The sequence below is a fragment of the Cervus elaphus genome, chromosome 29 (genome assembly GCF_910594005.1).
Source record: "Cervus elaphus chromosome 29, mCerEla1.1, whole genome shotgun sequence".
In the NCBI taxonomy this organism is placed as follows: Eukaryota; Metazoa; Chordata; class Mammalia; order Artiodactyla; family Cervidae; genus Cervus; species Cervus elaphus.
In genome coordinates, this window is record NC_057843.1 from 53,234,058 (window position 1) to 53,260,978 (window position 26,921).

Consider the following 26,921-nt stretch of genomic DNA (forward strand, 5'->3'; position numbering starts at 1 on the left):
GACTGCAGCATGCCAGGCCTCCCTGTCCATCACCAAGTGCCAGAGCCTACTCAAATTCATGTCCATTGCATCGGTGATGCCATCCAACCGTCTCATCCTCTCTTGTCCCCTTCTCCTGCCTTCAATCTTTCCCAGCATCAGTCTTTTCTAATGAGTCAGTTCTTTGCATCAGGTAGCCACAGTATTGGAGTTTCAGCTTCAGCTTCAGTCCTTCCAATCAATATTCAGGGCTTATTTCCTTTAGGATGGACTGGTTGGATCTCCTTGCTGTCCAAGGGACACTCAAGAGTCTTCTCCCAGCCTCACAGTTCAAAAGCATCAATTCTTTGGCGCTCAGTTTTCTTTATAGTCCAACTCTCACATCCATATATGACTACCGGAAAAATCACAGCTTTGATTAGATGGACCTTTGTTGGTAAAGTAATCTCTGCTTTTTAATATGCTGTATAGATCGGTCATAGCTTTTCTTCCAAGGAGCGAGTGTCTTTTAATTTCATGGCTACAGTCACCGTCTGCAGTGATTTTGGAGCCCCCCAAAATAAAGTCTGCCACTGTTTGCACTGTTGCCCCATCTATTTACCATGCAGTAATGGGACCAGATGCCATGATCTTCGTTTTCTGAATGTTGAGTTTTATTATATGTGCTGCCGAAGTGAGCCCTGAATGTTGAGTTTTAAGCCAACTTTTTCACTCTCCTCTCTCACTTTCATCAAGAGGGTTTTTACTGAAAGTGCTGCACTCAATATGCCAGCAAATTTGGAAAACTGAGCAGTGACCACAGGACTGGAAAAGGTCAGTTTTCATTCCAATCCCAAAGAAAGGCAATGCCAAAGAATGTTCAAACTTTAGCACAATTGCACTCATTTGATACACTAGCAAAGTAATGATCAAAATTCTCCAAGCCAGGCTTCAACAGTACGTGAATGGTGAACTTCCAGTTGTTCAAGCTGGATTTAAAAAAGGCAGAGGAACCAGAGATCAAATTGCCAGATCTGTTGGATCATTGAAAAAGCAAGAGACTTCCAGAAAAACATCTATTTCTGCTTTATTGACTATGCCAAAGCCTTTGACTGTGTGGATCACAACAAACTGTGGAAAATTCTTAAGGAGATGGGAATACCGGACCACCTGACTTGTCTCCTGAGAAACCTGTATGCAGGTCAGGAAGCAACAGTTAGAACTGGACGTGGAACAACAGACTGGTTCCAAATCGCGAAAGGAGTACAACAAGGCTGTATATTGTTTATTTAACCTGCTTATTTAACTTATATGCAAGAGTACCTCATGTAAAATGCTGAGCTGGATGAAGCACAAGCTGGAATCAAGATTGCTGGGAGAAATACCAATAACCTCAGATATGCAGATAATTTCTTATGGTAGAAAGTGAAGAGAAATGAAACCATAGATATTTAAAGTTCGTTTGATTTACTGGTAACTGTGAGGTTTCTTTGACTTTTTTTTAAAAATGGGCAGCACAATCCTAAAGATTTTTTAGGATCTACTGTTAATTCAGCCAGTAACTTCCTGTGATTTTGACAAATCATCTAACTTTGTGGGTCTCAATTTCTCGTCCATTTCCATAAGACGAGGGTATAGGACTGGATCAGTGTGTTTTATAAGGTGCTGATTCCCAGGCTCCCTAACCTGCCACCTGGGCATCAGTATTTTTCTAAATGCTGCAGGGATGTTTCTGATTTGCGGCAGGTTTGAGAGCCAGTGAACTAGAGGAGTGCTTCCAGACTGTAATATGGTTACTAATCACTGGAGATCATGGTAAAATGAGATTGTTTCTGTGGGTCTAAAGTGGTGCCTCATATTCTCCTTTTCTAATGCTCCCGTGATGCCCATTCTGTTGGTCCAACAACCACTTTTTGAGTGTCAAGGAGCCAAAATCTCCAGAATTTTTTTCCAAGTCTGTTAATTTTTATTTCCGTGGTATAGTTTTGGTAGTGCTTGGGAGTCCATGTGCTGCTTGAATAAAAGTCTCCACTTAGGATGTCAAGATTGATAGGCAGTGTGGTGTCTCTGTGTAACTTCTCATTGCTTAAGTTTAGACAAGCATCTCTGGAGCAGTTCAACAGATGGAAACAGTTTGGTGCATTGCTTAGGTAGCCTGACTGAGCTTCAGCTGGTGTCTGGGGTGGTTTCATGGCTATGGAGATGAGGGGCACTTTTCACCTCTCCCCTCTCTGCTCACTGAGACCCCACTCTGCTAAGTACTTAATGCTTTTAACTTCTGTCTCCTTTCTTCTCATCCTTCAATGGCTGCCCTGCTTATATTGGTCTCTAGTTCCTGAGTGATGTTTTGAGTGAATGAGCAACAAGAATCGTGAAATGGTTTATTTTGTTGTAATTTAGTTTCTCATGTTGGCACGTTCTTTGCAGAAAATGAAAATTAAAGCAAGCAAAACTCTAATTTTGGAGTGTATTTTGTTGTGAAAGATGGGCAGGTGTCCTTAAGCTGTGACATGTGTCGTGCTCTGCTTTAATCCTGTCATTTAGAATTAAGAATACAGTATATAATTGTGGTCTTTTGTCTTTGTTTGTTGTAGCACAGTAGCAGACTAGCAGGCAGCGTGATCTCATGGGAAGACCCTGTGGCTGCGGTGTCTGCAGAACTGATTTCTAGGCTGTCGCCCACACTGAAGTAAATATGACTGTGGACGCTTGTGTCTCTACACAATCAGGCAGGGCCTCAGGGAATGCTCCTTATTGGAGCTGTGTTGGAGAATTTTGTGGCCATGAAAGGGTTAGGTTATCTGTCACCTGTTTTTAAGTCCCAGGCAACAAGAAGTTAGAGTTTGCATTGTAGGAACGTTGATGCTCGAGCTGTGCTGCTCACTGTGGCCCACGGACTTGTGCAGGTCCTTCAACTCTTTGCTGCTGGTGGGCCCTAAAGAGCTTGCACGTGCGTGCTTAATTGCTAAGTTGTGTCAGACTCTGTGAGACCCTGCGTACTAATACCTGCCAGGTTCCTCTGTCTGTGGGATTTCTCAGGCAAGACTACTGGAGTGGGTTACCGTTTCCTCCTCTGGGGGATCTTCCCGACCTATGGATCGAACCTCCATCTCCTGAATTGGCAGACAGATTCTTTACCACTGAGCCCCCTGGGAAGCCCCAACCAGACTCTAATCAGTGTACTCCTCTCTTCATCAGGAATATCTTCATTGTTGAAAAAACGAAACCAAGGAACAGCAACAACAAAAAACCCCCACCTAGCTGACTTAATTCTGAAACGAGCCCATTAGTTTCTTGCTGATAGGCAACAGTTTGGGGACTGACTACTTTCGGTAGCAGTGCTTTGGAATATTAAATCAGAAGGCTTATCAGAGTTGTTTTATAAATTAGGAATAGATAAATTGATGTTCATACAATGAAGGAAAGTTTAACCCCCAGAATAAAGTACATTTAAAAGCCACTTAGGTGAAAAGTAAGATCAAGTTCAACATGTTTAAAATGTTAAGGCATCTGACTCAGTCACAGGTGGGAAGCTGAGACACCCTGCAGCTTGTGTTTTGGTTAATGCAAAACTTGTTTAAATTCTTCTGAGTACTTCTGAATTCTTAAATTTAATGACTTGCTTTAGAAAGAAATTTTGTTTTTCATTTTCATCATTTTCCTAACACAATATATTTCTGTAAGGCTCAACTGTTATCTGTAGTCTTAAATTGCTAGAAGCTTTGAAATTGAACCTGACTTCCCCTCCATCTCTTCTCCTCTCCCCCAGCCTCTTCTTTACTCTTTACTACGATATATAAAATTTACTGCATCCAGGGCAAGTATCTGTTTACCAAGAAAAGAGGAAGAGAGATCCTTTGCCAGTAGCAAAACATAAATACCGAGAATGTCTTTTCTGGGTCACAGTGCAGGAAAGTGGAGAAACAGCAGATTTTCTGGGGCTGGGCCTTTGACCTTATTCCTCTTTTTCATCAATTGGAGGGACTGTCCTTTATTATTACTGTGCCTGGGAGTCTGTCCTCCCACCCCCTTCTAGATCTGGAACTCTTCCCCCGTGCAGTATAAATTAGTGAGTGATGTCTTCTTAATTGAGAGACAGGAAGAGCCCTAAGCTTCAATCGATACCTAACAATACAGCTGCTCAATTTGTAGCACTATCTAATCTCAGTCTGTCTTAAAACAAATAGTACTACATACCTGAAGGGATTATATTAATAAGTCTACTCATAAATATTTCTGCCAATGAGATGTGGGGCAGCATTATTCTTCCCATTTCGTGGTTGTAGAAACAGAGTCCCAGATCACTTAGGGTTTGCGTAAAGTCAGTGGTAATTAGAGTCTCCTTGGGATATGGGACTCCACAGTTTGTCGTTCACAGTATCTGGTATGCTTTGCAGAATGTTCTGCCACTTGAGTCTGGATTCTTCCTGTACCTTTCCATAACTGTCCCCCCAGGTAAACCTTGAAATCAGCCTTGTGACTTCCCTATCTTAATGAATGGTGGCACCATATACAGGCTTTACACGTTGAAATCATGGATTCCTTACTTCCTCCCATTGCCCAAATCTAGTGACGTCACAGCGGGCTGCTGATTCTCCCTGTGTGGCCTGTCTCCTTCCTTGTCCTCCCCGTTATTCCCCGTCAGACCCTTGCTGTCATGCCGGGGGGACAGCTGTGCTCACCTCGAAGCTCATCACCCTGCCTGCAGCCTTTGCCTTCTCTGCTCCCTTCTCTGGGCTTGCAGGAGCTCTGGGTACACTTCTGTACCTCTCTGTATTGTGTCATTCTTCAAGGGCCCTTCTCCACTCCAGGCAGTCCAGCCAGTGTTTCCAACATGGCTCTAGCCTTTACAGCCTTTACCTAGGTGATCTTGTCTACTCTCAGTAGATGAATCCTCATTTTTTTCCCTACAGTCTGGATCTTTCCTCTGAGACCATTGCATGTAACCTAGTCCTCCTTACCCTTGAATGTGTCACAAGTGCTTAGACTCAACATGTCCCCAGATGACATCCTCCCCCACAAGCCTGCTTGTGGTCCTGTGATCTTTATCTCAGGAAGTGCCAGCACCAGCCACCCCATTTCTCAAGCCAGAAACCCAGAGGCAGGTAATGATTGCCTTTCCCTTTCAGTAGCCACACCTTGTCAGTCCTCTGGTCTTTTGCTGTTCTCCCATACTCCCACATTTGTCTCCTCTCCAGCTATCTGATCATGGTGCATGGCTAAACCAGTTTACTCTTCTGTGGCTTTATCTGTAAAATGGGGGCAGAGGTCATCCTCTTACATTGTTCTCCACTGAAGTGGAGTACCTGGCCGAGAGGAAAGCATCTGTGCATGTTAGGATGTGGAGGATGATACTTATCAGGATCATGAGTAGTAGTACCTTTACCACCGTATTTAAGATGACTCACCGTGAGTAATCCGGTTGTCTCTTAACTGGTCTAACCATTTTGGAGATAATCCCAGTACCTTGGGTTCTTCTGGACCTGCCTATTCGGCCTTATCTTGTCCCCTTTCCCGAGTCCTGCTTGTAGAATCTGAATGTCGCAGGCTGTTGGCTGATCCTTTTGTGGAATGTTCTTGAGCTTTTCCCTGCCCTCTCTCCTTTGTCTAGCAGACTCACTTCACCCTTACTCAGGAAAAAAGTATCTCCTGTGAAAGCATTGAAAAATACCCTGCATTTTGTTTTTTCTTGTGTTTGTCTCATTTGTTAGATTATGGGCTCTATAAATCTTGACTTGTTCTTCTCCTCTTTTTTCAGAGGGTAACACAGTGCCTGGCAGTATACAGACAAGTTTTGAAAAACTAGGGAATTAATGTGGCTTACATGGTGTTGCTCTCTCCCCGGAAAGTCACTGTAATGACTTCAGCAGGAAGGGGTTTCTTCCACCCTTCCCCATAAGTTGTTGGGCTTCTCTGTGTACCTCCTAGGTACCACACGCTGTCTGTTACTGTGTTTATTTCCATTTAGTCTTCATCTGTACTAGATTATAAAAACTTCAAGTGAAAGTGAAGTCGCTCAGTCGTGTCTGACTCTTTGCGACCCCATGGACTATAGCCTGCCAGGCTCCTCCGTTCATGGAATTTTCCAGGCAAGGATACTGGAGTGGAGTGCCATTTCCTTCTCCAGGGGATGTTCTCGACCCAGGGATCGAACCTGGGTCTCCCACACTGCAGGTAGACTCTTTGCTGTCTAAGCCACCAGGGAAGCAAAAACTTCAGATGGTCCAGATCAATTTGGCATTCACCTCTGATTCCACCGTCACTCCCAGGTTAGAGTGGGAGTGAATGAAAGAGCTGGTATCTGAAAATGCCTTGTTGAATTTCCTACATTTGTGGTGCAGTGAGAATTCATATTGTTCCTATTCTCTGAAATTGTCTTTCATCCTCCATCTTTCCTCTTGTGGTATGTTTTGTGGTTATAAAATCTCTTCTGTCCTTCCACAGCCACTCCAACACAATCAGTGACAAGAAGCAGGGTGGAGAGCAGAAATGCCCTGGAGTGTCTTGACCTCCTGTCTGGTATTTATCATAGCTTTCCTAGGAATCGTCCTTGATAGGTCCTTGCTGGCTCCCAAATAAAGTTCAAGCTCTTTAGTGTGGCATTCAAGACCTTCCACAGCCTGACCCCAGTCAACCCTTTCTGTCCTTATTTTCCACTCTTTTTTATTGCCTGCATCCCATGCTCCAGCTTAATGGTTTTCAATGCTGTCTGTACATTAGAATCACCTGGGGGGAGCTTTAAAATAAAATGCTGACGTGTGGGTTCACCTCTCTGAGAGTGAGTTCATCGGTCTAGGGTGAGGCCTGGGCGTTGGTGTTTGGGAAAGATCCACTACTAATATTACTAATATTAGTGTAAATCTAGGGCTGGAAACCATTGACCAGCTTAGTGCTTCCCATGAAATATAATCTCCTGTAAGAGCTCTGAGAAGAAAGGATTCCACAGTCAAAGAAGCTTGATTAGTCCTGCATTTTTATATACACCTTTTCAAAGATTTATCACATTGTCCATTGAGAGGCTCTGGGATGTCAGCAGGAAAGGAACCTGTTTAACTTAAGCTCCATGTGGCCATCTGACCACGGAGTTCTTTATGTATATAATACCTGTCAAGAACATCTGCATCACTTGGCATAGAACCTACTTTGGGCAATGCTGCTTCCAGCCACATTTCACTTTTAAGTTCCTTCTTTATTTGTCTTTCCTTAACCTCTCAAGTAAACCAGATACATCCCTTTCCCCAGGCTTTTCTCTTTAAGCCCCCCGCCCCCCCAACACACACCCTTTCATCTTTTTCCTAGCGTGGTTCAGCGTCTGAAATTCCTCTCCATATACTTGTGTTTGCTTCTGTCTCCTGCCTCCACCGCCCGAGTGTGAACTCTATGACAGCAGGAACTCACTTGTCTTGTTCACTCCTGTATCTCCCTCCCTGTGTCAGCACCTCAAGTAAGCCTGACAGATTGTAGGTGCCTGATAAATATTTGTTGATTGGACAGAAAGGCAGTGTTATATTCATGGTTTTGGCTGTTCCTAAGGTTCACATGTTTAAAATTTTTTACCTCCCTGAACAATAAAGAGCAGCTAGATAAACATTTTAAAAGTGACTAGGAATATAGGAACACAAGTAGATGATAAGTCATGTTCTACGCGTTTAATTTTCTCAGCTGCCTGGTAAAATATTAAAGAAGAAAACACGCAGAGGTGAGTGTGAGCCTGATGATAGGAAAAATACTGTTCTTTTTCTGATTATAGAGAGCTCTGAGTCTGTGGTATGGGACTTCTTTTTAAATTAATTTCTTAAGCAGCCTGTCACTGGCAGCTTCTCCCAGTTCATAGGAATCGCACCTGTGTGAGTCACTGACAGTTTGGATGAGGAGTCAGTGAGTTCTAGTGGACTTGTGTGTGTCATATACTGCACCAGTGACGGAAAAACTCCGCAGGAACAGGCAAGGGATTAGTAAATCTGAAGTTAAAACTTGCTAAGTGTTAGAACCCTCTTCCAGTGAGCATATTCACCCAGGTTTGTCTGGGGGTGGGGATTGGGTTTGTGTATCTAAATCCATCTTTGAGATCCCGTAAGTGTGGTGCTGCAGCAATTCCTGGGCCTTGTTTGGAAGGGATTCCGGTGGCATCATCTCTAAGGGGGTCTTCTGCAGCTGTGGCCACTCTCCCCAAGCCTGGCACTGAGCGTCCGACTTCTGAGCAGGTAGATGGGCCTGAGGTAGTCTACGCTTGAGCTCGTGTGTATGACCCCTGTGACCTACTACACCTGGAACTGTCAGGAATTGCTCTTCGTGTGAGATCTGTGAGGGTGCTGATGCCCTGCTGGGGCCTTCTCTTGAGCTGTTAGAATAATTACTGATTCACTCTGGAGATACCACTGGGGAGATTAATCATGACTCACCATACAAGGTGCCCTCCTAGCATGCCATCTAATAAATACCCCATCTCCAGTGGGTCAGGTGATCACAGTCTGGTGTGAATAATCTCAGGAAGGAGGTTGAGTGCCATCTCCTTTGTATTTCTCAGATGATCTTTTAAAACACACGTCCTGCCAGGGTTTCAGAATGAAAGCTTTAATCATTTACTTATCAGGCAGGAATTGTCCAGAGTGGATTTGCATTTCCTTTTGTGTCCTGCTGTGATTACTTATTATTCTTTCTGAGCAGTGTGCCATCCTAAATGCCAGAAAAGTTATGTATTGGGTAGGTAAGCATACGAAATCAGTATAAGCAATTCTTCTCTAGGTGGGTATCCCTTTATGGTTGAAGTGTTCTAACTATTCCCAGACAATGTTACATGCTTGCAAAAGATTCCAGGAGATTCCAACCATCGGACCTGGATTGCAGTTTCTTCTGGTCATTCGACAAGTATTTTTGAGTGTTTTCTACAAATCAGGGTTGGGGTATAGACAGATCTCTCTGCCCTCATTGATTCTCCGTTCTCTGGAACCTTGCTACTCAGGGTGTGGTCTGCAGACCTCTAGGGCCAGTGTCACTTTGGAGTTTGTTTGAAGTGTAGACTCTCAGGCCCCACTCTAGCTTGGATTTTAAGCAGATTCCCAGGTGATGATTATGCACCCTAAAGTTTGAGAAGCACTACTGTAGTGCATGTAAACAAAAACATAGCTGAGATAATTTCAGGTGATTGTAAATGTTGTGAAGAAGACTGTAAATGAGCTGGAGAAGACAGGGAGACGAGTCTCGGAGGATGGTGAGGGAAGATGTTTGAGAAGGTGTTGTGTGGACCGAGACTGAAATGATGAGTAGGGAATGAGCCATGAGATCTGAGAAAGGTGGCTCCAGGCAGAGGGCCTCTCCCTTATCCTTCCCAGGCTTAATCTATCCCCGTTTTTGATGCCAGGGCCAGAACTCTGGCAGCCCTGTGGATGGATGCACTGGCAGGCTGTGCCTGGACCTGGGTGGTCGTGCACGTGTTTGACAGGGCAGAGGAGTGCAGGCTGTGGAGGAGCACAACTCCGGCTTTGAGAAGAACCATTTCACTAAGTAGAGGAAACAGTTGAAGGGGACAGAAGGGTTCTCTTGGCAGTGATGGCTTTGAAGAATTGGAATTTTATATAATTGGGAGGAGGAAGAGGAAACCGATGGGGGTCATTGTAGAATTGAAAGGACAAGAGAAAGGGAATTGCTGAGGAATATGGATATAGAGAAACAGTCGGTGGAGCTGGTCAGAGACCTGATGACTGAGTGCAGAAGAAGCCTGTAGCCCAACCTAAGAGGCAGACAGAAAAGTAGAGCTTGTCTCTTTGTGTATGAAAGGCGCCTTTTGGCTTTTCTGGGAATAGGTGTACTTGAGGAGAACTTGGGAAGGCCCATCACAGTTCTTGGTTTTCTTGCTAGCTTTATTCCAATATTCAAATTCCTGTCTTCAGACATTTCTCACATACATTTGAATCATATAGATTATGCTGGGGAAAATAAAGGTGAACGATCTTGCCTTTGACTGTGTGGAGAATTCTGAAGGAGATGAGAATGCCAGCCCACCTGACCTGCCTTCTGAGAACCTGTGTGCATGTCAGGAAGCAACGGTTAGAACTGGACATGGAACAATGGAATGGTTCCAAATTGGAAAAAGAGTTCCTCATGGCTGTATATTGTCACCCTGCCTATTTAACTTGTATGCAGAGTACATCAAGCAGAATGCTGGGCTGGGTGAGCACAAGCTGGAATCAAGATTGCCGGGAGAAGTATCAATAACCTCAGATATGCAGATGACACCACCCTTATGGCAGAAAGCAAAGAGGAACTAAAGAACCTCTTGAGGAAAGTGAGAGGAGAGTGAAAAAGCTGACTTAAAACTCAACATTCAAAAAACTAAGATCATGGCATCCAGTCCCATCACTTCATGGCAAATACATGGGGAAACAATGGAAACGGTGGGAGACTTTATTTTCTTGGGCTCCAAAATCACTGTGAGCAGTGACTGCAGCCATGAAATTAAAAAACACTTGCTTCTTGGAAGAAAAGCTACGACCAACCTAGGCAGCATATTAAAAAGCAGAGACATTACTTTGCTGACAAAGGTTCGTCTAATCAAAGCTATGGTTTTTCCAGCAGTCATGTATGGATGTGAGAGTTGGACTATAAAGAAAGCTGAGCGCCGAAGAATTGATGCTTTTGAACTGTGGTGTTGGAGAAGAGTCCCTTGGACTGCAAGGAGATCAACCAGTCCATCCTAAAGGAAATGAGTCCTGAACATTCATTGGCAGGACTGATGCTGAACCTGAAGCTCCAATACTTTGGCCACCTGTTGTGAAGAACTGACTCATTGGAAAAGACACACTGATGCTGGGAAAGATTGACGGTGGGAGGGGAAGGAAATGACAGAGGATGAGATGGTTGGATGGCTTCACCGACTTGATGGACATGAGTTTGAGCAAGCTCTGGGAGATGGTAAAGAACAGGGATGCCTGGCATACTTTCGAACTTGGGGTCTCAACGAGTTGGACACCACTGAGCGACTGAACTGACTGATCCTCTCCTACTGTGGGCACAAGGACTGTTTGTCCCTTTCACTATTACCAAGAATGAAAATGCTTAATCGTAAGTCCACATTCAAGGCACCTATACATTTATGTCAGTGGGAAAGGTGGGGGGGGCAAAAAAAGAAGACAGAGAGTAGGTGAGACACAGGAGACATCAGAAAATAGCTGGCAGGTCTTGCTGTGTGATATGCTGGCCCACGAGTGCAGAGGAAATAAGCACGTGCAAAACTTGAGTGTCTCTGACCAGTTCCACCTGATTCTGTGAAGGCTAGTGCTTGCCCCCACCCCTCTGGTAGAGCTGAGTATAACCTTACCATTGGTTCCAGTATTTTTCAGTCTTGAGAACTGAAATGATTTGACCTTGTGGGAGTAATTGGATGTCTGTCTGGCAAAATAATTGTCATTCTCAACCATGATAAACTATCACTCATCCCTTTAGGAACAGTATTTAAATACAATAACCAGAACCCAGAAGATGTTGGTAGGACGAGCAAATGTCTGGTAATTCCCTTAAAGACTTTCTAGGAAGCTCAAGGGGCGCTTTTCTTTAAACTATTGCAGAAATGCATCAGTGAAATACAGCTTCACCTTTGGGGACAGATGGGAAGAGTTTCATGAAATGTAGGCATTCTGTGATACTCTCCGGGAAAGACATCGTCGCCTGTGTTCCTGCACTAGCACCACACCCATCTATCTTGTTAGAACAAAGGAATGGGGAACCTCAGTGTATGCAGATAAGTGCTCGCTGGGTACTTTAAAAGCACACTTAGCATGCAGTAAGTGGCATAAACATGGGTTCAAAACACGAAGCAGATTGACCTTGCTTGAGTTATTACAATTAATAGACTCATTGCTACTCCCTAGGGGAGGGGAGTGAATAAAACATATTTGATTATTGGCACTTTCATATCATTCAAGGTAATATAATTGAGTACTTTTATATAGTACCTCTTTTTTGTTAGAGGAAGTAGAATGATGAGAGCTTTTACAATTGTCTTAGTACTTTTCAGAAGACAAAAAAGTCTTCTTAGTTTGAATCAGTCCTTTAGGGAACTCATAGATGTCCTGTTAAATTGATTCTTACAATGTTACTACTTCATTATATTGCTTTATTGAGCAATATAAAATATTTTGTGTAAAATAATCACGTGTATGCATATGGTTTATCAGCTTGCTAGCAATGCTGATAATACTTTGGATTTAAATCTAAATCTCTAAGCCTTATTCCAGTCTGGCTTTAAAAAAATACAGTTAGTTTCATTTATTAACATGTTCTTACCTCTTTTGTAAAGTTGAATTTTGATGACAAGATAAACACTTGTTGTCAGTTTCAAGGAATACTACAACTCACATGTTTTTTTCCTATGTTTATTAAGTTGGGAAGAATTTCTCTTTAGTCTTCTGACTTTACTCTGTGGACAGGCAGGACCAGTTCCAGAAATTGTACTGTTTCTCAAATAATTTAGAGCAAATCAATAACAAATCAAGGTAATTTATTTAATGATTGAAATTAAAAAAAATAGTCTTGGTTGTATAGTAGTAAAAGGGGCTTGAAGGAGAGAGTTGGATTTATTTGTACTTACTCTGAAAAACATTTCAGACAGAATAAGTGAGGATTTTTTTTTCAGTTTTTTTGTGTTTATGTATATGATGTATGTTCTTGATAAACAATACAGTAAATAGATTCATCTTAAATTTTTTTGGCAGAGAAACTGCTATATAAAAACAAATTAATTGTGAAATGTTACTCTTTGAGAATGTTTTCCTGAAACTATAACTGTTTTTTTGCACCTCCCTCTCACCCCATTGGCTACAGAAATAGTATTGTTTTGTTGTTCTGTTTTACTTCAACAATACTATATAGTAGTGTTGTTCCTGTTTTGATGAGAGAACAAAAACACAAACATTTTTTTAAACTGTTCCTTTTTATGCATGTCTTTGATCAAGTAATCTGTACTTTCTCTCATTTATTATGTCACTAAAGTAAAATTTATTTTTTAAGGAAATCATATAGGCAGAAATAATCAAAATAAGAATTAAATATTTTATTAGGACGATTTGAGGGGATGTAATTCAGTTCAAGTGTAGGCTTAACTAGTTTTTTGTCTTAAATAACTAGTGTAATTTGTTACAAGTAATAAAGAACTTATGTGATACAATGTGTTTTAATATTTGATACATTTTAAGGGATTGAATTGTGAGATTCTTTTCAGTGCATGACATTGCTTTCCCATGATGCAAGGTAGTTAATAAATCTTGCAATGATTGTTGAGTTGGAGTGTGAAGAAAAAGGGGATAAATGGTTTCTCTCAGTGTTTTTCTGTTTCATTACTAACTGGTCATGCTGCCAGTCTGCTGGCCATCATCACTTTGGGGGGGGTTATTTAGCCTGTCAGCATTTGTGTGCCAGGTGTCAAGTGCGGAACCAAGGGACTCTCATAGAATGCCCTTTTTGTTAAGTTGCCTTTTCCTAAAATACTTTGTGCAAGCAGGTTTTTGTTTTTTTTTTTAGTGGGCTGGTCATTGTTTTTGTTGGTTCTTATTGGAGGGTGACATAAAGGTGGAAAATTATAGGAAGGGAAGATAGAATGGTAGTGAATTGAGGGTAGGAAAATATGTGTGGAATTTTTTAAAAAATGAATATCTTGATGGATTGAGGAAGTCGTAATAAAAGTGTCAAAATTGTTAATGTATTTGACAAACTATGGCTGCAAAAACAATAATTTTGTTATATTTTGGCATGAGCAATTGTTCTTTTATGGGGGCCATTAATGCTGTTTTGGAATATCACGGGCATCTGAAGGCAGTAGTTAGCAGTTCCATAAAGCTCTGAATATCATGATAACATCCAGAAAGCCCCACAGCAGTATTTCAGAATCTCTGCCCGTTTAAATGGGCTGTCTGTGAATGGACTTGCTCAGGGATGCATGAGCCGCTTCACCTATAAATTTGATTGGAAGCTACAGTGCTGGCATAGGCTGATGGATAGCAGATTAGAGCCCTGATTAACCATGAGATTCGAAGACTGGGAATATATTGTCTAAGCAAGATTCGTCAGATGCAATCAGAATTTCAAGTGGTCAGATGAAATTCAAATGTGTATTGTGGGTTTTCCTCCCCTGGTGCTTTTTCTCCTAGGTTGCCTCCCCGCCCCCCCACCCCCAACTCCCTTTCTTTCCACAAAGCTGAAAAATACTTCTTTGATGAATCTGCTCCTTACCCTAAAGCTGTCTGTCTGTTATTCATCAGAAAGCAGGTCGCAGTTCAGTGAGCAGAAGAAAAGATTTTAATAGAAGCTGTGCCAAGGGCTGTAATGCATCATTTTAGGGCCCTAATTACATTACAATGACAAATATCAATGGTGACAACAGCAATAACCTACATCCTTTAATGGCTGTCCTGGAAAAGGAGTTTGGGCCCCACGCCATTAAATTAGACTCAGTTTCAAAACATAGGCCATTAGAAGTGTGTGTCCACAGTATTATTGGCTGATCGGTGAAGCCCAGTGGAAAGGCCTGTAAATAAATGATGCCTCCCTAAAGCTGGGTCCTATGGGACAAAAGAGGCAAAATGAGATGACCATGGAAGCAGCAGTGTTTCCGAGGCAACTGTAGCTTTCAAAGTGAGGAATGACCTGCTTAATTTTATGAAATCACACACACGCATCCAACCCGCCTGATTCCAATTAGCCAGACCAGGAAGATCCATTGGCATGACAACTTAGAGAAATTAAGAAGTCTTTTAGACAAAAGGAGACATTTAAAGACAAAGTTTGGAAGGTTTCTGCCCCCGCCACCCCGCATTCTGTTGTGTATGTGTGTTAACATACATGAATCAATAAAAGAACTTTCTGACTTTTCTACATTTATTTTTGAGGAAGTGTAGATTTGCTTTTTTCATAGTTGCTCAGACTTAACATAGCCTCGGCCCCAAATTAAAGGAGCAAAATAAATACTTCTTGGTTTTTATTTTGCCAGATGAGTGAGTTTCCTTAGAGTAGTTTTTATTGCCTAGATTAAGTAGGCAAACTAAAGAACTCAGTTTTCTTATGTGCCCACACATTTTTCAACCCTCCTAGCAAGGGACTATTTTATTTATGTAAACAACATAATGAGGAAAATATGCTTGGCAGATGGTTCTGAGCATTAGAATCATCAGTTTGGTCTGCCCCAAAGTGTCTCATTATCTTTTATTCTCTCCCCCTCCACCTCTCCCTACGAAAAGCTTAACAACCAAATGCCTCTGAGACTGGTGCTTTCAGTCTGGTGAATGCTACTCTATTTTCTCAGCTCGCGCTGGAATTTCACCCTATAACCACTGTGGTATGTTCATCCAGGTGGAGAGTGGTTTGGTGATTCCCACTGCAGCTTTTCATGGTGGTTTAAGCATTCTTAAAGGATAGCTAAATGCTCCACGGGGCCAGGGCAGTAAATTAAATCAGGTCAGCACAGTTGGGTCCTTATTCACTGCTGCTTATTGGTGCTGCGTTTTTGTCCATCCTATTAGGAATGCAGGCTGGAATGGAAAGCTGAGGTCTGAAACTTCATGGTGAATTTGTGTTTTCTCTTGGCTGGCAAAGTTTTTAAGGTGCAAGTATTTAAAAGGTCGCAAAGCCACAGAGTGAGAAGGGTTGCTGAGAAAAGAAGGAAACCTAGATTGCACAAGTAGAGTGTCGCTGTCATTCTGGTTATGACTTAGCAAGAAAAGGAGAATTTTTGTCCTCTTATAAAATGAGGAACTGGCTGTGGATGGAATTTATGTTAAGAATGTCTTGGGGATAGTAATTGCTTTTTGTTTTCTGTTTCCCATCAGTTCTTGCCTCTCCTTTTCCCTACTCCGTTATTTAAAAATAAGCTATTTTGATAGATGTTAAGTGAACTTAATTGCAGTCATCTTTTCACAGTTTATGTAAGTCAGATCATTATGCTGTACACCTTAACCTTATAGAGTATTGTATGTCAATTATATCTCAATAAAACTGGAAAAAATTTTTGTATATATGTGTATAAAAACCCTGTATCTACATGTCACTAAACTATACAAGGAGCCGTCTGCTAATATAAATTAAGGTGAAGATCAGTGAAGCTCTAGGTAGCTTTTTATAGAAAATGTATTGGTATTTCTTTTTTATTTTTAACTTACTGTAGCATGCTATTTGTCTAAAATTTGAACACTTACAAAATTAATAGAGAATAAACTATTATCTGACATTATTGGAACTTTTGCAGCTCAGTACAGTGATAATTAATGTTGCCGAGGTTAGCCTCCATATATAAACAGTTGCTTTTTTGCATACTGAAAACCCTGATGGGGCACGTTTGGAAGTTTTAATGGTTGAGGAAAACATGGCATTTTCCAGCAGTGTATAACTAAGGATCTGAATTAATTAGGTCATGTGGGTGGGTTGGGTGCTGTTCTTTTGGAAGGTTGGAGACGTGATCATGAAATCCCAGTGCCGATGTTTAAAGCAAAGGCCACAAATGTAGAAGTCTAGTGAGTTATTGAGAAAAGTTGGGGTGTAGGGAAGGATGTATCTTTACCATCTAAACTCCAATCAAGGTTTTATAAAGAACCACATAGAATGAATAAGGGTCCTGTTAAACGCTTTTGAAAACAGATTCCAATCGTGAAAATTAAATTCCTTTTTATGTCGTCCTGCTGCTTGAAGATTGACTTTTTAAGATGAGTGCTGGTTAATAAATTGTGGTATTAACGTGGCGCTGTTGTCCCTGCCTCCTCCTAATGGGCTTGCTGATGGTAGTTTGCCTCTTCCTTAGGAAATATGACTACTAGAATATAAAGTGTGTTTTAATATCATCCTGCTAATATTTTGGGAATTTGTAACCAGCTGACTGTTCTCTTTATTGCTTTCCTTTTTTTTTTTTCTTTCTTTTTTTTTATTTTGCAGGCAGAGATTGTCAAGAGGCTGAACGCTATCTGTGCACAAGTCATTCCTTTCCTGTCGCAAGAGGTAAGGCAGGTGGTTTCAAGCATTGGGCTGGAAGGTACCGTTTTAGTGTTTTTGCAGATAAAACTGATTCTTTGGCCTTGTCTGTCTCTTGGTGTTTGCATTGCATATTTCTAAGATACAGTGTTCGCACTCCAACTTCCACACCTTATTAACATCCATTGGAATATAGTTGTTTTTATATAATGGAGTATTTTCTAATGTGCTAAGCAAAATTCAGTTGTTAAAATACTTTGCTGTTGTTGGACTATGTAGTGTTGCTTAGAATTATGATTTTGTCATAATGGCATCTAATAAGGCAGATTGAAAAATTGCCCAGAGGACAATAGCTGGTTCTACACTTTTGTCACTGAGCATTAAGGATTGGCAGAAGCTATATGAAACAAAGGTTTTTCATAGTAAACAAGCTAATGTAACTTTTGGCCAGCAGCTTTTCAAGTTACTTCTTATTACCTGATGAGCTCTTTACATAGTGGGTGCCTTTGGGAAAAGACACAAAGGATGGACTCGGGACTCACTTCTCAGTACCAGGGCCTTCACGCTCACCATGCCCCAGCGTGCAGCTCACCTTGCTTGCTTCCGCTCCTGCTGGTGGACGTGTGCACGCTGCCCACAGGTGTGCTCAGGGCGGGATGAGGAGGTGCATTTCTATTGCATTGTGGCTTCCTGGTGGCTTTTTTGCCCCCCCTCTGCTTGCTTGCTTGCTTTTATTAGTTACAAAGTTTGGGTGCACCCGCTGGAGAAGGAATTTTTGCTTCTGGACTACTGAATTCTTCATTTGCTCAGGTAAGATCAGCTGTGAGAAGGAAGAAGCTAATACATGGAGTAGCTGTCTGCCTTGCAGCCACAGTGCTGATGCCGTGGGCTGGGAGGCAGCGAGGCACTTTCCTCCCACCCTTTGGTTGGGTCACACTGCTTTTCAGGAGGGCAGTTCACCTGCCTGCCTGCCTGCAGGCTTGCACTGAGGTTAGCATGCAGCCGGTGTGTGAACATGCATGTATGTTAGAGGTATGTGGGTCCCTGCCTGACTTCTTACTCGATCATTATTGGGTTAGATCTCAACAGCCATGACGACCTTTCAGTGGGAAGATATCCTTTAGGTCTCTGGTATTCACAAACTGTGGACTTAAATTAACATCCTGAATTCAAATGCTTTTGTAGATCACAAACAACAAAGGATGTATTGTCTTTCTCATCCTTTAGCTGTGACCACAAAATCACCACCCACTGTATCCCCATTTACCTATTTCTACTTAGGATTTGCTTGTTGACCAGATTACACGGAGTGGGGAAAGGCACCAAAGGGGCCTATTTGCATTTCTTTAGGAAGCCTGGCTGCCCCTTACCTGAGCCAGACCAGCCCGTGTCTCTTCTTTAAGCAGCTCTGCTTCATGGAGACAGCCAGTGGGAAGAATGTGTAACCGGTTGTGCTCTGGACAGGCTGAGGTGTTGTTCACCAAGGCAGAGGGAGAAGTCTGAATTTTTCTTGGGGTGGTGTTAGATTTTAGACTTCCGCAGGCACAGACTCCTACACATAATTAGCAGTACAACTTATTCCTGTGGCATTTTTTGCGGGATCTGTGAGGTTATGTTCAGAGGTGGGAGGAGATCGTGGGGTGTTGGTGGAGCTAGCTCATTTGCCAGTAGGTCGTTCTCCCACGTGAGTTATGTTGTTTGTGTGAGCAAGCCCGGTAGGAACAGAATGTGTAATGGTAGTGGTGCTGAGCAAGACTGGACTGGAATTAATTGGCTCAGGACGTCGTAGCCTGTAGAGGAAAGCCGTAGGGAGATGCTGGCAACTCCTTTTCTGCTTTAAGCTGGGAGGATAGGTGTCATAATCTCACTGCTATTTATTTCCCTAATACTTTTGACATTTCTTGGTTGAAATCCTTAACATGTGTCATGAATGACCTGTGTCACGGTTTTCTAAGTCCTGATTCTGTGTATGTCTTCTCTTCTACTTGCTTTGGATCTGATTGGCTTTTCCTTTTTTAGTTTCCTAAGGTGTGTGTATATCCTTTAGTGTGTGGGCCTCTGACATGTTTGTTCCTGTCCATTCCAGGCCTCTGTGATGTTTTGTGTCTGAACACTGCCCACCTTGTTTCCTCTTGTGGGCATTCTCTGAGCATCACATTCCTCGCTTCTATCCTGAGGCCAGATGGACTGTAATCTGGAGGGTGGGGAGGAGACAGGTTATTAGAGGAAGATGAATTCTATTTCCTGTCTCTTCAGAGGCATGGAAAATCACTCTTGCATGGCTGCAAGCGTCACTTGGTGCTGGGACTGAAGGCTTTTAATCTGATCTCTTAACACCAGCTCTCTGTGTGACAGTCTTGCTGCCAGGATGGCAGCTGCGGCGTTAGAATTCATTGTGAAATATTTTTGTTTAAAAAGTAAATGAAACTAAAAGTAAATAAAAAATGGTTTTATTCCTAAAAGTATTTAGAAAAAAAATAAAGACTAGTCCTGAAGACTATAGTGTGTAAGCTACAGGACAGTGATTGGAGCTATTTTTTGGAGTTTCCCAGGAACAGGAGGTAAATTTCCAGACATCTAAATAAGTCTGTTTTTAATTTAGCTCCCATGTGCTGATTAATGTACCTGCTTAATATCGCTTGTGTCTAGGTCTAGTGTACTGCATTTTCTAAAATTAAAAAAATATAGTAGTGAATGACAACTATTGAATAAATTTAGTTTTACCTGTAAGACTTTTGGGGGGAAATAAGTTGTATAATTACAGCTCAAAGACTTGGAGTATGTCTACGTATATAACGTCAGAGAAAAGTATTTTCTTATTAGGTTTCACTAAAACACTTTAAAAAATTATAGCCGTCTCTACTTCAGTGATGTGCTTACCGCACTCACAGCTACTTCCAGAGTCCCAGAGATATTGCCAACTGTTTACATGAAGTGAGTAGTCATCTCTTACAACTCTGAAAAATTTCACCGGATCCTTCAGTCAGAATTTCAAGAAAGCTATGAGTTGAGTCCTCACCTACCTGAAACTGCTCTTTTCTCCCACTTTCTTTTGGCTTTAGGGGATGGGTAAGACTTCTTTATATCCTGTGGCCCTCAGATTTCTTCTTTAAAAGGCAAATCTCAAAGTAGTAAATGGGAAGTTCTCTGTCTCATTTCAGGTCTTGTTTGCTGAGGAGGAACTGTAATCAGCTTCCTGTTGGCAGTTCCATAAGCAGGAGATGGCCAGGGATGATGACGGTCATGTCTGAGTCCAGTGCTGGGCTCCCTGTTTATAACCTAGTTAAGCTGGGTGACCTTTAGCAAGTGATTTGCCTCTTTAAGCCTCAGTTTGCTCATCAATAGGATGACGTTAATAATAGCATGGAGCACATAGGATTGCTGTGAGGAATACCTGGGATTGTCCGTGTGCAGCTTGGCGCATAATAATAAGCAGCTATTGAGGCTGACTGGCAATAGTAGCTGAGCAATAGCCGAGAAGCTCTGAGTTCCCTTCTAAGAGGACCTGGAGCCAGACCTCCTCCTCTTTTACTCGCTGCTCTTTGGAAGAACGAGTATTGCTTATCTTCCTCTCTGATGTCCTTACAGAGGAAAAAAGTATAAATTAAAACAACTCAGGGCTGTGAACTAGCCGAAAATTCAAGTGAGGTAGCCTCAAGGGCAATTCTCTTCTAGCTCTCAAAAATAGTTTTCCCATTTAGCAAACACCTGTCTCTCCCCAGCCAGCAGAGATCCAAAAGGGTGACAGCTCTTCAAGGTGCTCAACCTGTGGAGCTCAGGAGATGCAGTGATTTTGGATGGGCTCTGTGTCCTACCCACAGAACTATCAGAAAAAAAAAGTTTCTCAACCCTGTTGGGAGACTGGCTGTTTTAAATACCTGGCGGCTTAGCTGTAGTTAATTTTGTTTTTCCAAGTAGTGTCTGTGGATGAACTCTCTTTTTTCATCAGCGATTTCAGGATATAGCTTGAAGACCCTTAGACCTTAGGAGCCCTCAGCAAAATTGAAGAATGCCTATAAGTATGGGCTTGTCTCCTGTGTCCCCTTGCCCCCTTTCCAGGGACATACGTTTAGGGAGATTCTAACGTAGATTGAAAACTGTGTGCCACTCGTTACACCCTGGCAGCAGGGCACAGTGTTTCTGCTAATTTGGCATTTGCACCAACTCTGCCTCTTGCTGGCTTTTTACTGGGAGAGTTCATCTCTGTGAGTTGTAATACTCCCATACATGCTGAGAGGAACCCCTTTTGCAATGTATATTATATGTATTAACATGTAAAGCACTGGGGAGAGTGAAGGCCAGTAGTTGTCGTTGTTTCAACATTTCCTGGGAAATGAATTTTATTCCAGCTTATTTTGGGTCCCAAGGCATTTGGAGAGGAGGGAGGGACTTGATAAAAACTGGGAGGAGTTCAAGGTAATGCTTCCCAAAGGGCTGGCTGGCAGTCTTCCTGTGAGGTGAGCTGGGCCTGCAGCTCCAGGGGCTGCTTCCAGCAGTGGATGGTTAGCTCCACACAGACCGTCTTTCAGAACAGAGGGAATACCATCTTTCAGAACGGAGGGAGTATTTTTTGGAAAACCAGTAAGTATTATCTTATCCTATTAGATTAAGCATTAAGTAAATATCGGGCACTAGCTAAGGATCTTACTTAGAAGTCATTTGTGCTTTTTGGACTTTTCCCTCCTTGGATTATAAGATGGAATAGTTTATTTTTGAGATGGTTATAGAGTATGTTTCATGGTGACCAACAGGTGTTCTTAAGACATTGGAGAACCTCAGACCCCTAATAGATTATAGGTCAGTAGATGGTAATGTATTATGTGATAGTTGAAAGTCTTCTTTCCCTAGAGCAGTGTGTGTATTTTTCAGAAACTTGTTGCTCCCCTAGTAAGGAGCAGAGTTGTTGAGAGAATCAGGTTGTGCATGAAGGAGTGTGCTGAGAGCCCAAGGACAGGCAGACTTGGGACCAGATCTGGGCTTAGTCACTTGCTTCTTTGATCATGTTGAACACAATACTTTTATTTTTTTTGGATTGAAGTTTTCTCATCTGAAAAATGGGACACCTGTTCTGCAGGGTTGCTATATGAGGACTAGTGATCATGGAAAAGACCTAGCTGGGTATCATGCTGCTGTTAAAGAGACTAAAGGAACAGTGATTTGGGCAAGTTTGTTTTCCTCTCAAGTAACAGTTTGCATAGAAGCACCTGTAGCTAATTTGGTGACTCCACAATATTGTAAAGTCAACTTCCTTCTATATTGATGTTCATCATGCCTAGCACCACCACATCCTCCCCCAGCCAGCAGGAAGGGCGAGACAGGACCTGTGCTTTCTCTTTTTTAAGGACATGATGTGAATGCTGCTCCCATTTGTGCTCACTTTGCAATGGCCAGTGCCTAGTTACGTGCCCATAGCTAGTTGCAAGGGAGACCTGGAAGTGTAGTCCTAGCTGAGTATGCCCACCTAAAACTTACACTAATGGAAGAGAAAGGATTTCAGGAGACAGCTAGCAACTGTTTCTAGATACAGTGCTATGCATAAAATAGTGAGCATTATTATTATTGCCAGTGTTGATTTGAAGGGAAGTCCTATTGAACCAGTGGTATGTGTTTGTTACAAACTTTAGCTCTGACTATATAATCAGCACGACCCATATTTTAGCAATCACATAAAAGATAAAATAATCCATAGTTCTTGTTATAGAAATCTCCTGCCGGGTCTAAACTGTAGAAAAAGAGTCACCCATCAGGTATTGTTTATCATTCATACATCCACAGAGGGTGTAAAGGAACCCGACATGAGCAGTGATGGGCCCTGTGGGCTGTCTAGATCTAGATGCACAGCCTGTGTTTATGCCCATACTTTATAAAAAGCACAGAGACTTGTGAAGACACCTCTCAATTGAAGAATGGAATATAGGAGGTCACTCATAGGCCTGCCATATTTTATATTAGCCTTGCTGGAAGGAAAATGCCACTTGAAACTGGAAAAGTTGTTAAGGAAATCGCTTCTGATAAGTGGAACATTTGTGAGCCCTTAAATTATATCTATCTCAGACATACCCCTCGTCTATCTCATACATACTCTTGTACATACATCTTGTCCTTGAGCTGGAGAAAATGGGATCAAAATTTTTGGCAGTTTCCTTCCCCTCCAAATCATGGAAAATAAATTAGATAAGTCATTCTTGGTTTTGTGGAATTTTAAGACATCCAGAAAAAGTAGCTCAGGTTGATTGTTTTGCAGCATCAAATTTGATCCATTTTAGTGTCTTGGACTTCAAGCCATTTGTATCCACAGCCTGAAGTAACCTGAAAGGTATGTTTGTACCTTACTAGACAGGGTGAAAGAACAGGAAGTGGTCCCTTAGGACCAGTGTCTTCCTAATTCACGTTTATTAAACCATGGTCATCATTAGATTTGGAGAAATGACATTATTCATCTTTAACCTTGTTTTCGACAGGTTGTTACAACTTGTTTCTAGGACATTCAGTGCCAGTTTCCCTCCTCCTCTAGACCTCTGCAATTCCTTTGCTAAGGTTTTTTATTCCTTGAGTTCTTTAAGCAGAAAGCAGGCTTCTTGGAGGCTGTAGAGGAGCCCAGATTGGAGTGAGCAGCTCTTTTTTGCCTTGCATCTGTGAATATTAACTTGGGGGAAAAAAGAATTCAAATCATTATTTTGAACACATTTTAACAAAAAAGCTCTCTGATCATTAGAATTTTTAGAAGTAAAAATTTTAAGTCTTTTTACTTTTATTCTTATATTTGTCTAAAGGAAAGGGAACATTCCAACTTGAATGCTTTTGGGGGCAAGTTTAATTTTAACTCAAAACTTTTTATTTCCTAGTTAGCTTTTCTAACGAGTAGTAGCACCAAGTAGTTGTGTTTGCTCCAGAATTCTGTAGGTTTATTTAGGTGATCTACCTTGCATTTAAATAGTAGAAAATAATACACAATTATATAGTAATTACAATTGTATAGTACCGATACCACGCATTTTAAGTTCCAGTAAGCTAAGATGCCAGTCAAATCAAATGACACATGAATTTCTGTTTCGTTATTTCTACTTTCCATAAATTTGGTCCTTTTAATTTGATGAAAAACAAAACCTTTCACTATGTTATGAGATAATGGTTGTATGTGTAGTGCTGTTTTTTTTTTTTGGCACCCAGCTTAACATGATACTGAATTACTCTGGACTGCATTTTGCATGTATAGAATCATTGTAAAATAGAAGTTGAAAAATGTGATCAGTCACTTTCCTATTGCGCCTTAGGGAGGAAATGAACAAAATGCAGTGGTTACATGCACGGGCGGCAGTGTTCTCGCCTCATAATGGCACCAGGTTAACTTGTCTTACTCCTTGTTAACTTTGTGAGGAATCAATGGCTTGTGGATAACACGGTTTGATGTAGGAGAGCTTGGCTGAAATCACCAGAGATCCCCTGAGAAGTATGCAGTGACACCTGTAAGACCATCTTCCGAGATCATTGGTTCAGCGCCAGCACCCTTCACCGGACATTCTGCTTTGCACTCAGTGTTGGTGATGTGTTGTGACAGTGCTGTTATGTCTAAGGATCTCCTAAAATGACTGACACACCTGGATTGGGGCTTTAGCGGATTTGGACCAGTTTTCTACTTTTTACATTGGGCAACCTTTCATTTAAAACATTTTTTCTTAACAACACTGAGTGAGGCATCAGAGCATAATCCTGTCCCATGTTCCATGGTTGACTAATTGGCTTGTTCTGCATGGTTGTGTATTTGGATTGACAGTTGGATACTTGGTGAGATCCTTATGGTAGCGTCATGACCTGCTTCCCCTTAGGAAATGAAAGATGGTTCTCAAGAGGGAGAACTTTTTTTCGGTAGGCTTTTTTTGCCTTGCATCTGTGAATATTAACAAGAAAAAAATAATTCAAATCATTATTTTGAACACACTTAATCAAATGTGGGCCTCCTTCCAAAGGCAGCAGTGGCAACTCTTATCAATATGTGTCCAAGAAAATTGGTGCATATTTGAGAACCTGACTCATTTCTTTGACTTTTTGTTAGATAGCAGTTGGATTATTACTGGACCTAAGCTTTAAGGTACCTTAGGTTAGAGCTGCATTGTCCAGTATAGTAGCCATAGCCATAAGTGACTATCTAGATTTAAATTAAGGTTAAATATGAGTGACTTTGTGGCTCAGACAGTAAGGAATCTATCTACAATGTGAGAGACCCAGGTTTGATCCCTGGGTCGGGAAGTTCCCTTGGAGAAGAGAAGGGCAGTCCACTCCAGGATTCTTGCCTGGAGAATCCCTTGGACAGAGGAGCTTGGAGGGCTGCTGTCCATGGGGTCGCAGAGAGTGCACATGACTTGAGTGACTGATGCTTTCCCTTTGACTTTTCAAAGTTAAATATCATTAAAAACTCAGTTTCTCAGTCACAGTAGTCACGTTTCAGGTGCTCAATATCCACCCATATGTGGCTAGTCACTACAATACAGATTAGAACATTTCCAGCATTGCAGAGTTTTGTGTTGGAAGGCTCTGGACCTGTAGAACTTATTGGACATACCAGTAAAGAACGCCCTGCCTGCATGTGAGTGAGAATGAAGACGTCAAGGCCACATGGTCTGTACGAGAAAGACACAGGCGACAGTTTCCAGAGTGTGTCCTGAGAGCCAAAGTTCCACAGCCAAAATTGTTTGGAAAGGCCTGCATACATATTTGCCCTCTTTTTGAGATTTGAAACTGAGCAGATGAGCAGTTTGCCTGGTGTTAGTTGAATTAAATCTTGTGAGTTTTAAAATTTTGTTTTGTGTAAGTAATGCCTAATTTCTTAAGGGACTAACATTTCTTGGAATAATATTTAGGAAAGACTGACTAGAAGGATTTTGGTTGAATTTAAAGCTTATTTGTGTTAGTAAACTGTTGAAAAAGGCTCAGTGGGTTTTAGTCTGACTTAATAGACATGGAGTGACACTTTTACTGGGGTTTGATCTGCTTAGGATCCACTTGAGTCTGGATGGGCAAGTTGGGCACAACCAGAGGAATATATAGAAGGATGGGTCTCTGAGAGACAGTGACCTTGAGATGTTTAACTTGGAATGGAGAAAATTGAAAACACGCATCATGCCATTTTCAAATCTTTGAGGTGCACTACTGTGGAAGAGAAATTAGAGGCAAATTGGGTGGGAAGAAGTTACAGGGAGGTCGAGTTCTACTCAGTGATAGAGCCCATTGCCCCAAAGTGGATAAAACTTGTGTGTGAGGTTGTGAGTTCAGGCCCCAGTATCTTTCCCCTTAGAATATTGCATTAGCTCTCTCCCTCTAATCTGGTTCACCCCCTGTCATCCAGCTTCGCCACTATTACCAGATCCATCTGACTAAAATGCAGAACTGATAGCACTCAGTGGCTTAAAAATTTTAAATAAGAAGTATCTTCCCAGGGTGAAGTCCAGCTTCTTTGCCTGTCATGCAAAGCTTTTCACCGTCTGGCCTCCTCCTGCCTCGCAGAGTTCACTCCCCACTGGTGTGTGGTTCTGTGGAGCATGCCCGCACCACACTCAGACGACTCCACATGCCTACTTCTGTTGTCCTTTTTGTGAACACCTCTTCCACGTGAAGGAGTTTTCCGTATGTGTCTTTGCTGTGCGCGGGAAGGACCTCAGAACCCTGCCTTGCCTTCTGTTTCCAGCTTCGTCCCCTCCCCCACCGTCCTTCCGCAGCCACACCTTCTCTCTGTTCCCTGATGGACATGCTTCTTTATGCTTCGGGACCTTATCCAAGCTGTTCGCTTGGCCTTCGTTTCTCCTTGCTTTTTACTCACAGGACTCCTGCCCGTTCTCCTAGTCTCAGTTGTTAGGGCCACTTCCTTAAAGAATCTTCTAGAGCTCTAAGGTTTGATAAGCTGTTTTTCTGATTAGCAATTGTGTAGCATCCTGTAGTCATCTTTGTGGAAACTATCTTGCAATTGTAATTACAAAACCTCTTGAGTATTCACTGTCTTGTTGATTAATCTCGGTTCCTAC

At 41.9% G+C, this 26,921-nt stretch overlaps 1 protein-coding gene across 9 annotated transcripts in view; it reads left to right on the top strand.

Moving 5' to 3' along the window:
- Positions 1-26,921, top strand: part of TLE4 (TLE family member 4, transcriptional corepressor) — a 152,534-nt gene that overhangs the window by 22,359 nt on the left and 103,254 nt on the right. For 8 of the 9 annotated variants that reach the window (XM_043890647.1, XM_043890648.1, XM_043890651.1 and 5 more), the window contains exon 5: positions 16,870-16,932. In XM_043890647.1, coding sequence (XP_043746582.1) covers positions 16,870-16,932 — 63 coding nt within the window. Of the gene's footprint in view, positions 1-10,815; positions 11,020-16,869; positions 16,933-26,921 lie in introns of those variants that run through there. The other variant, XM_043890655.1, reaches the window with a different exon arrangement.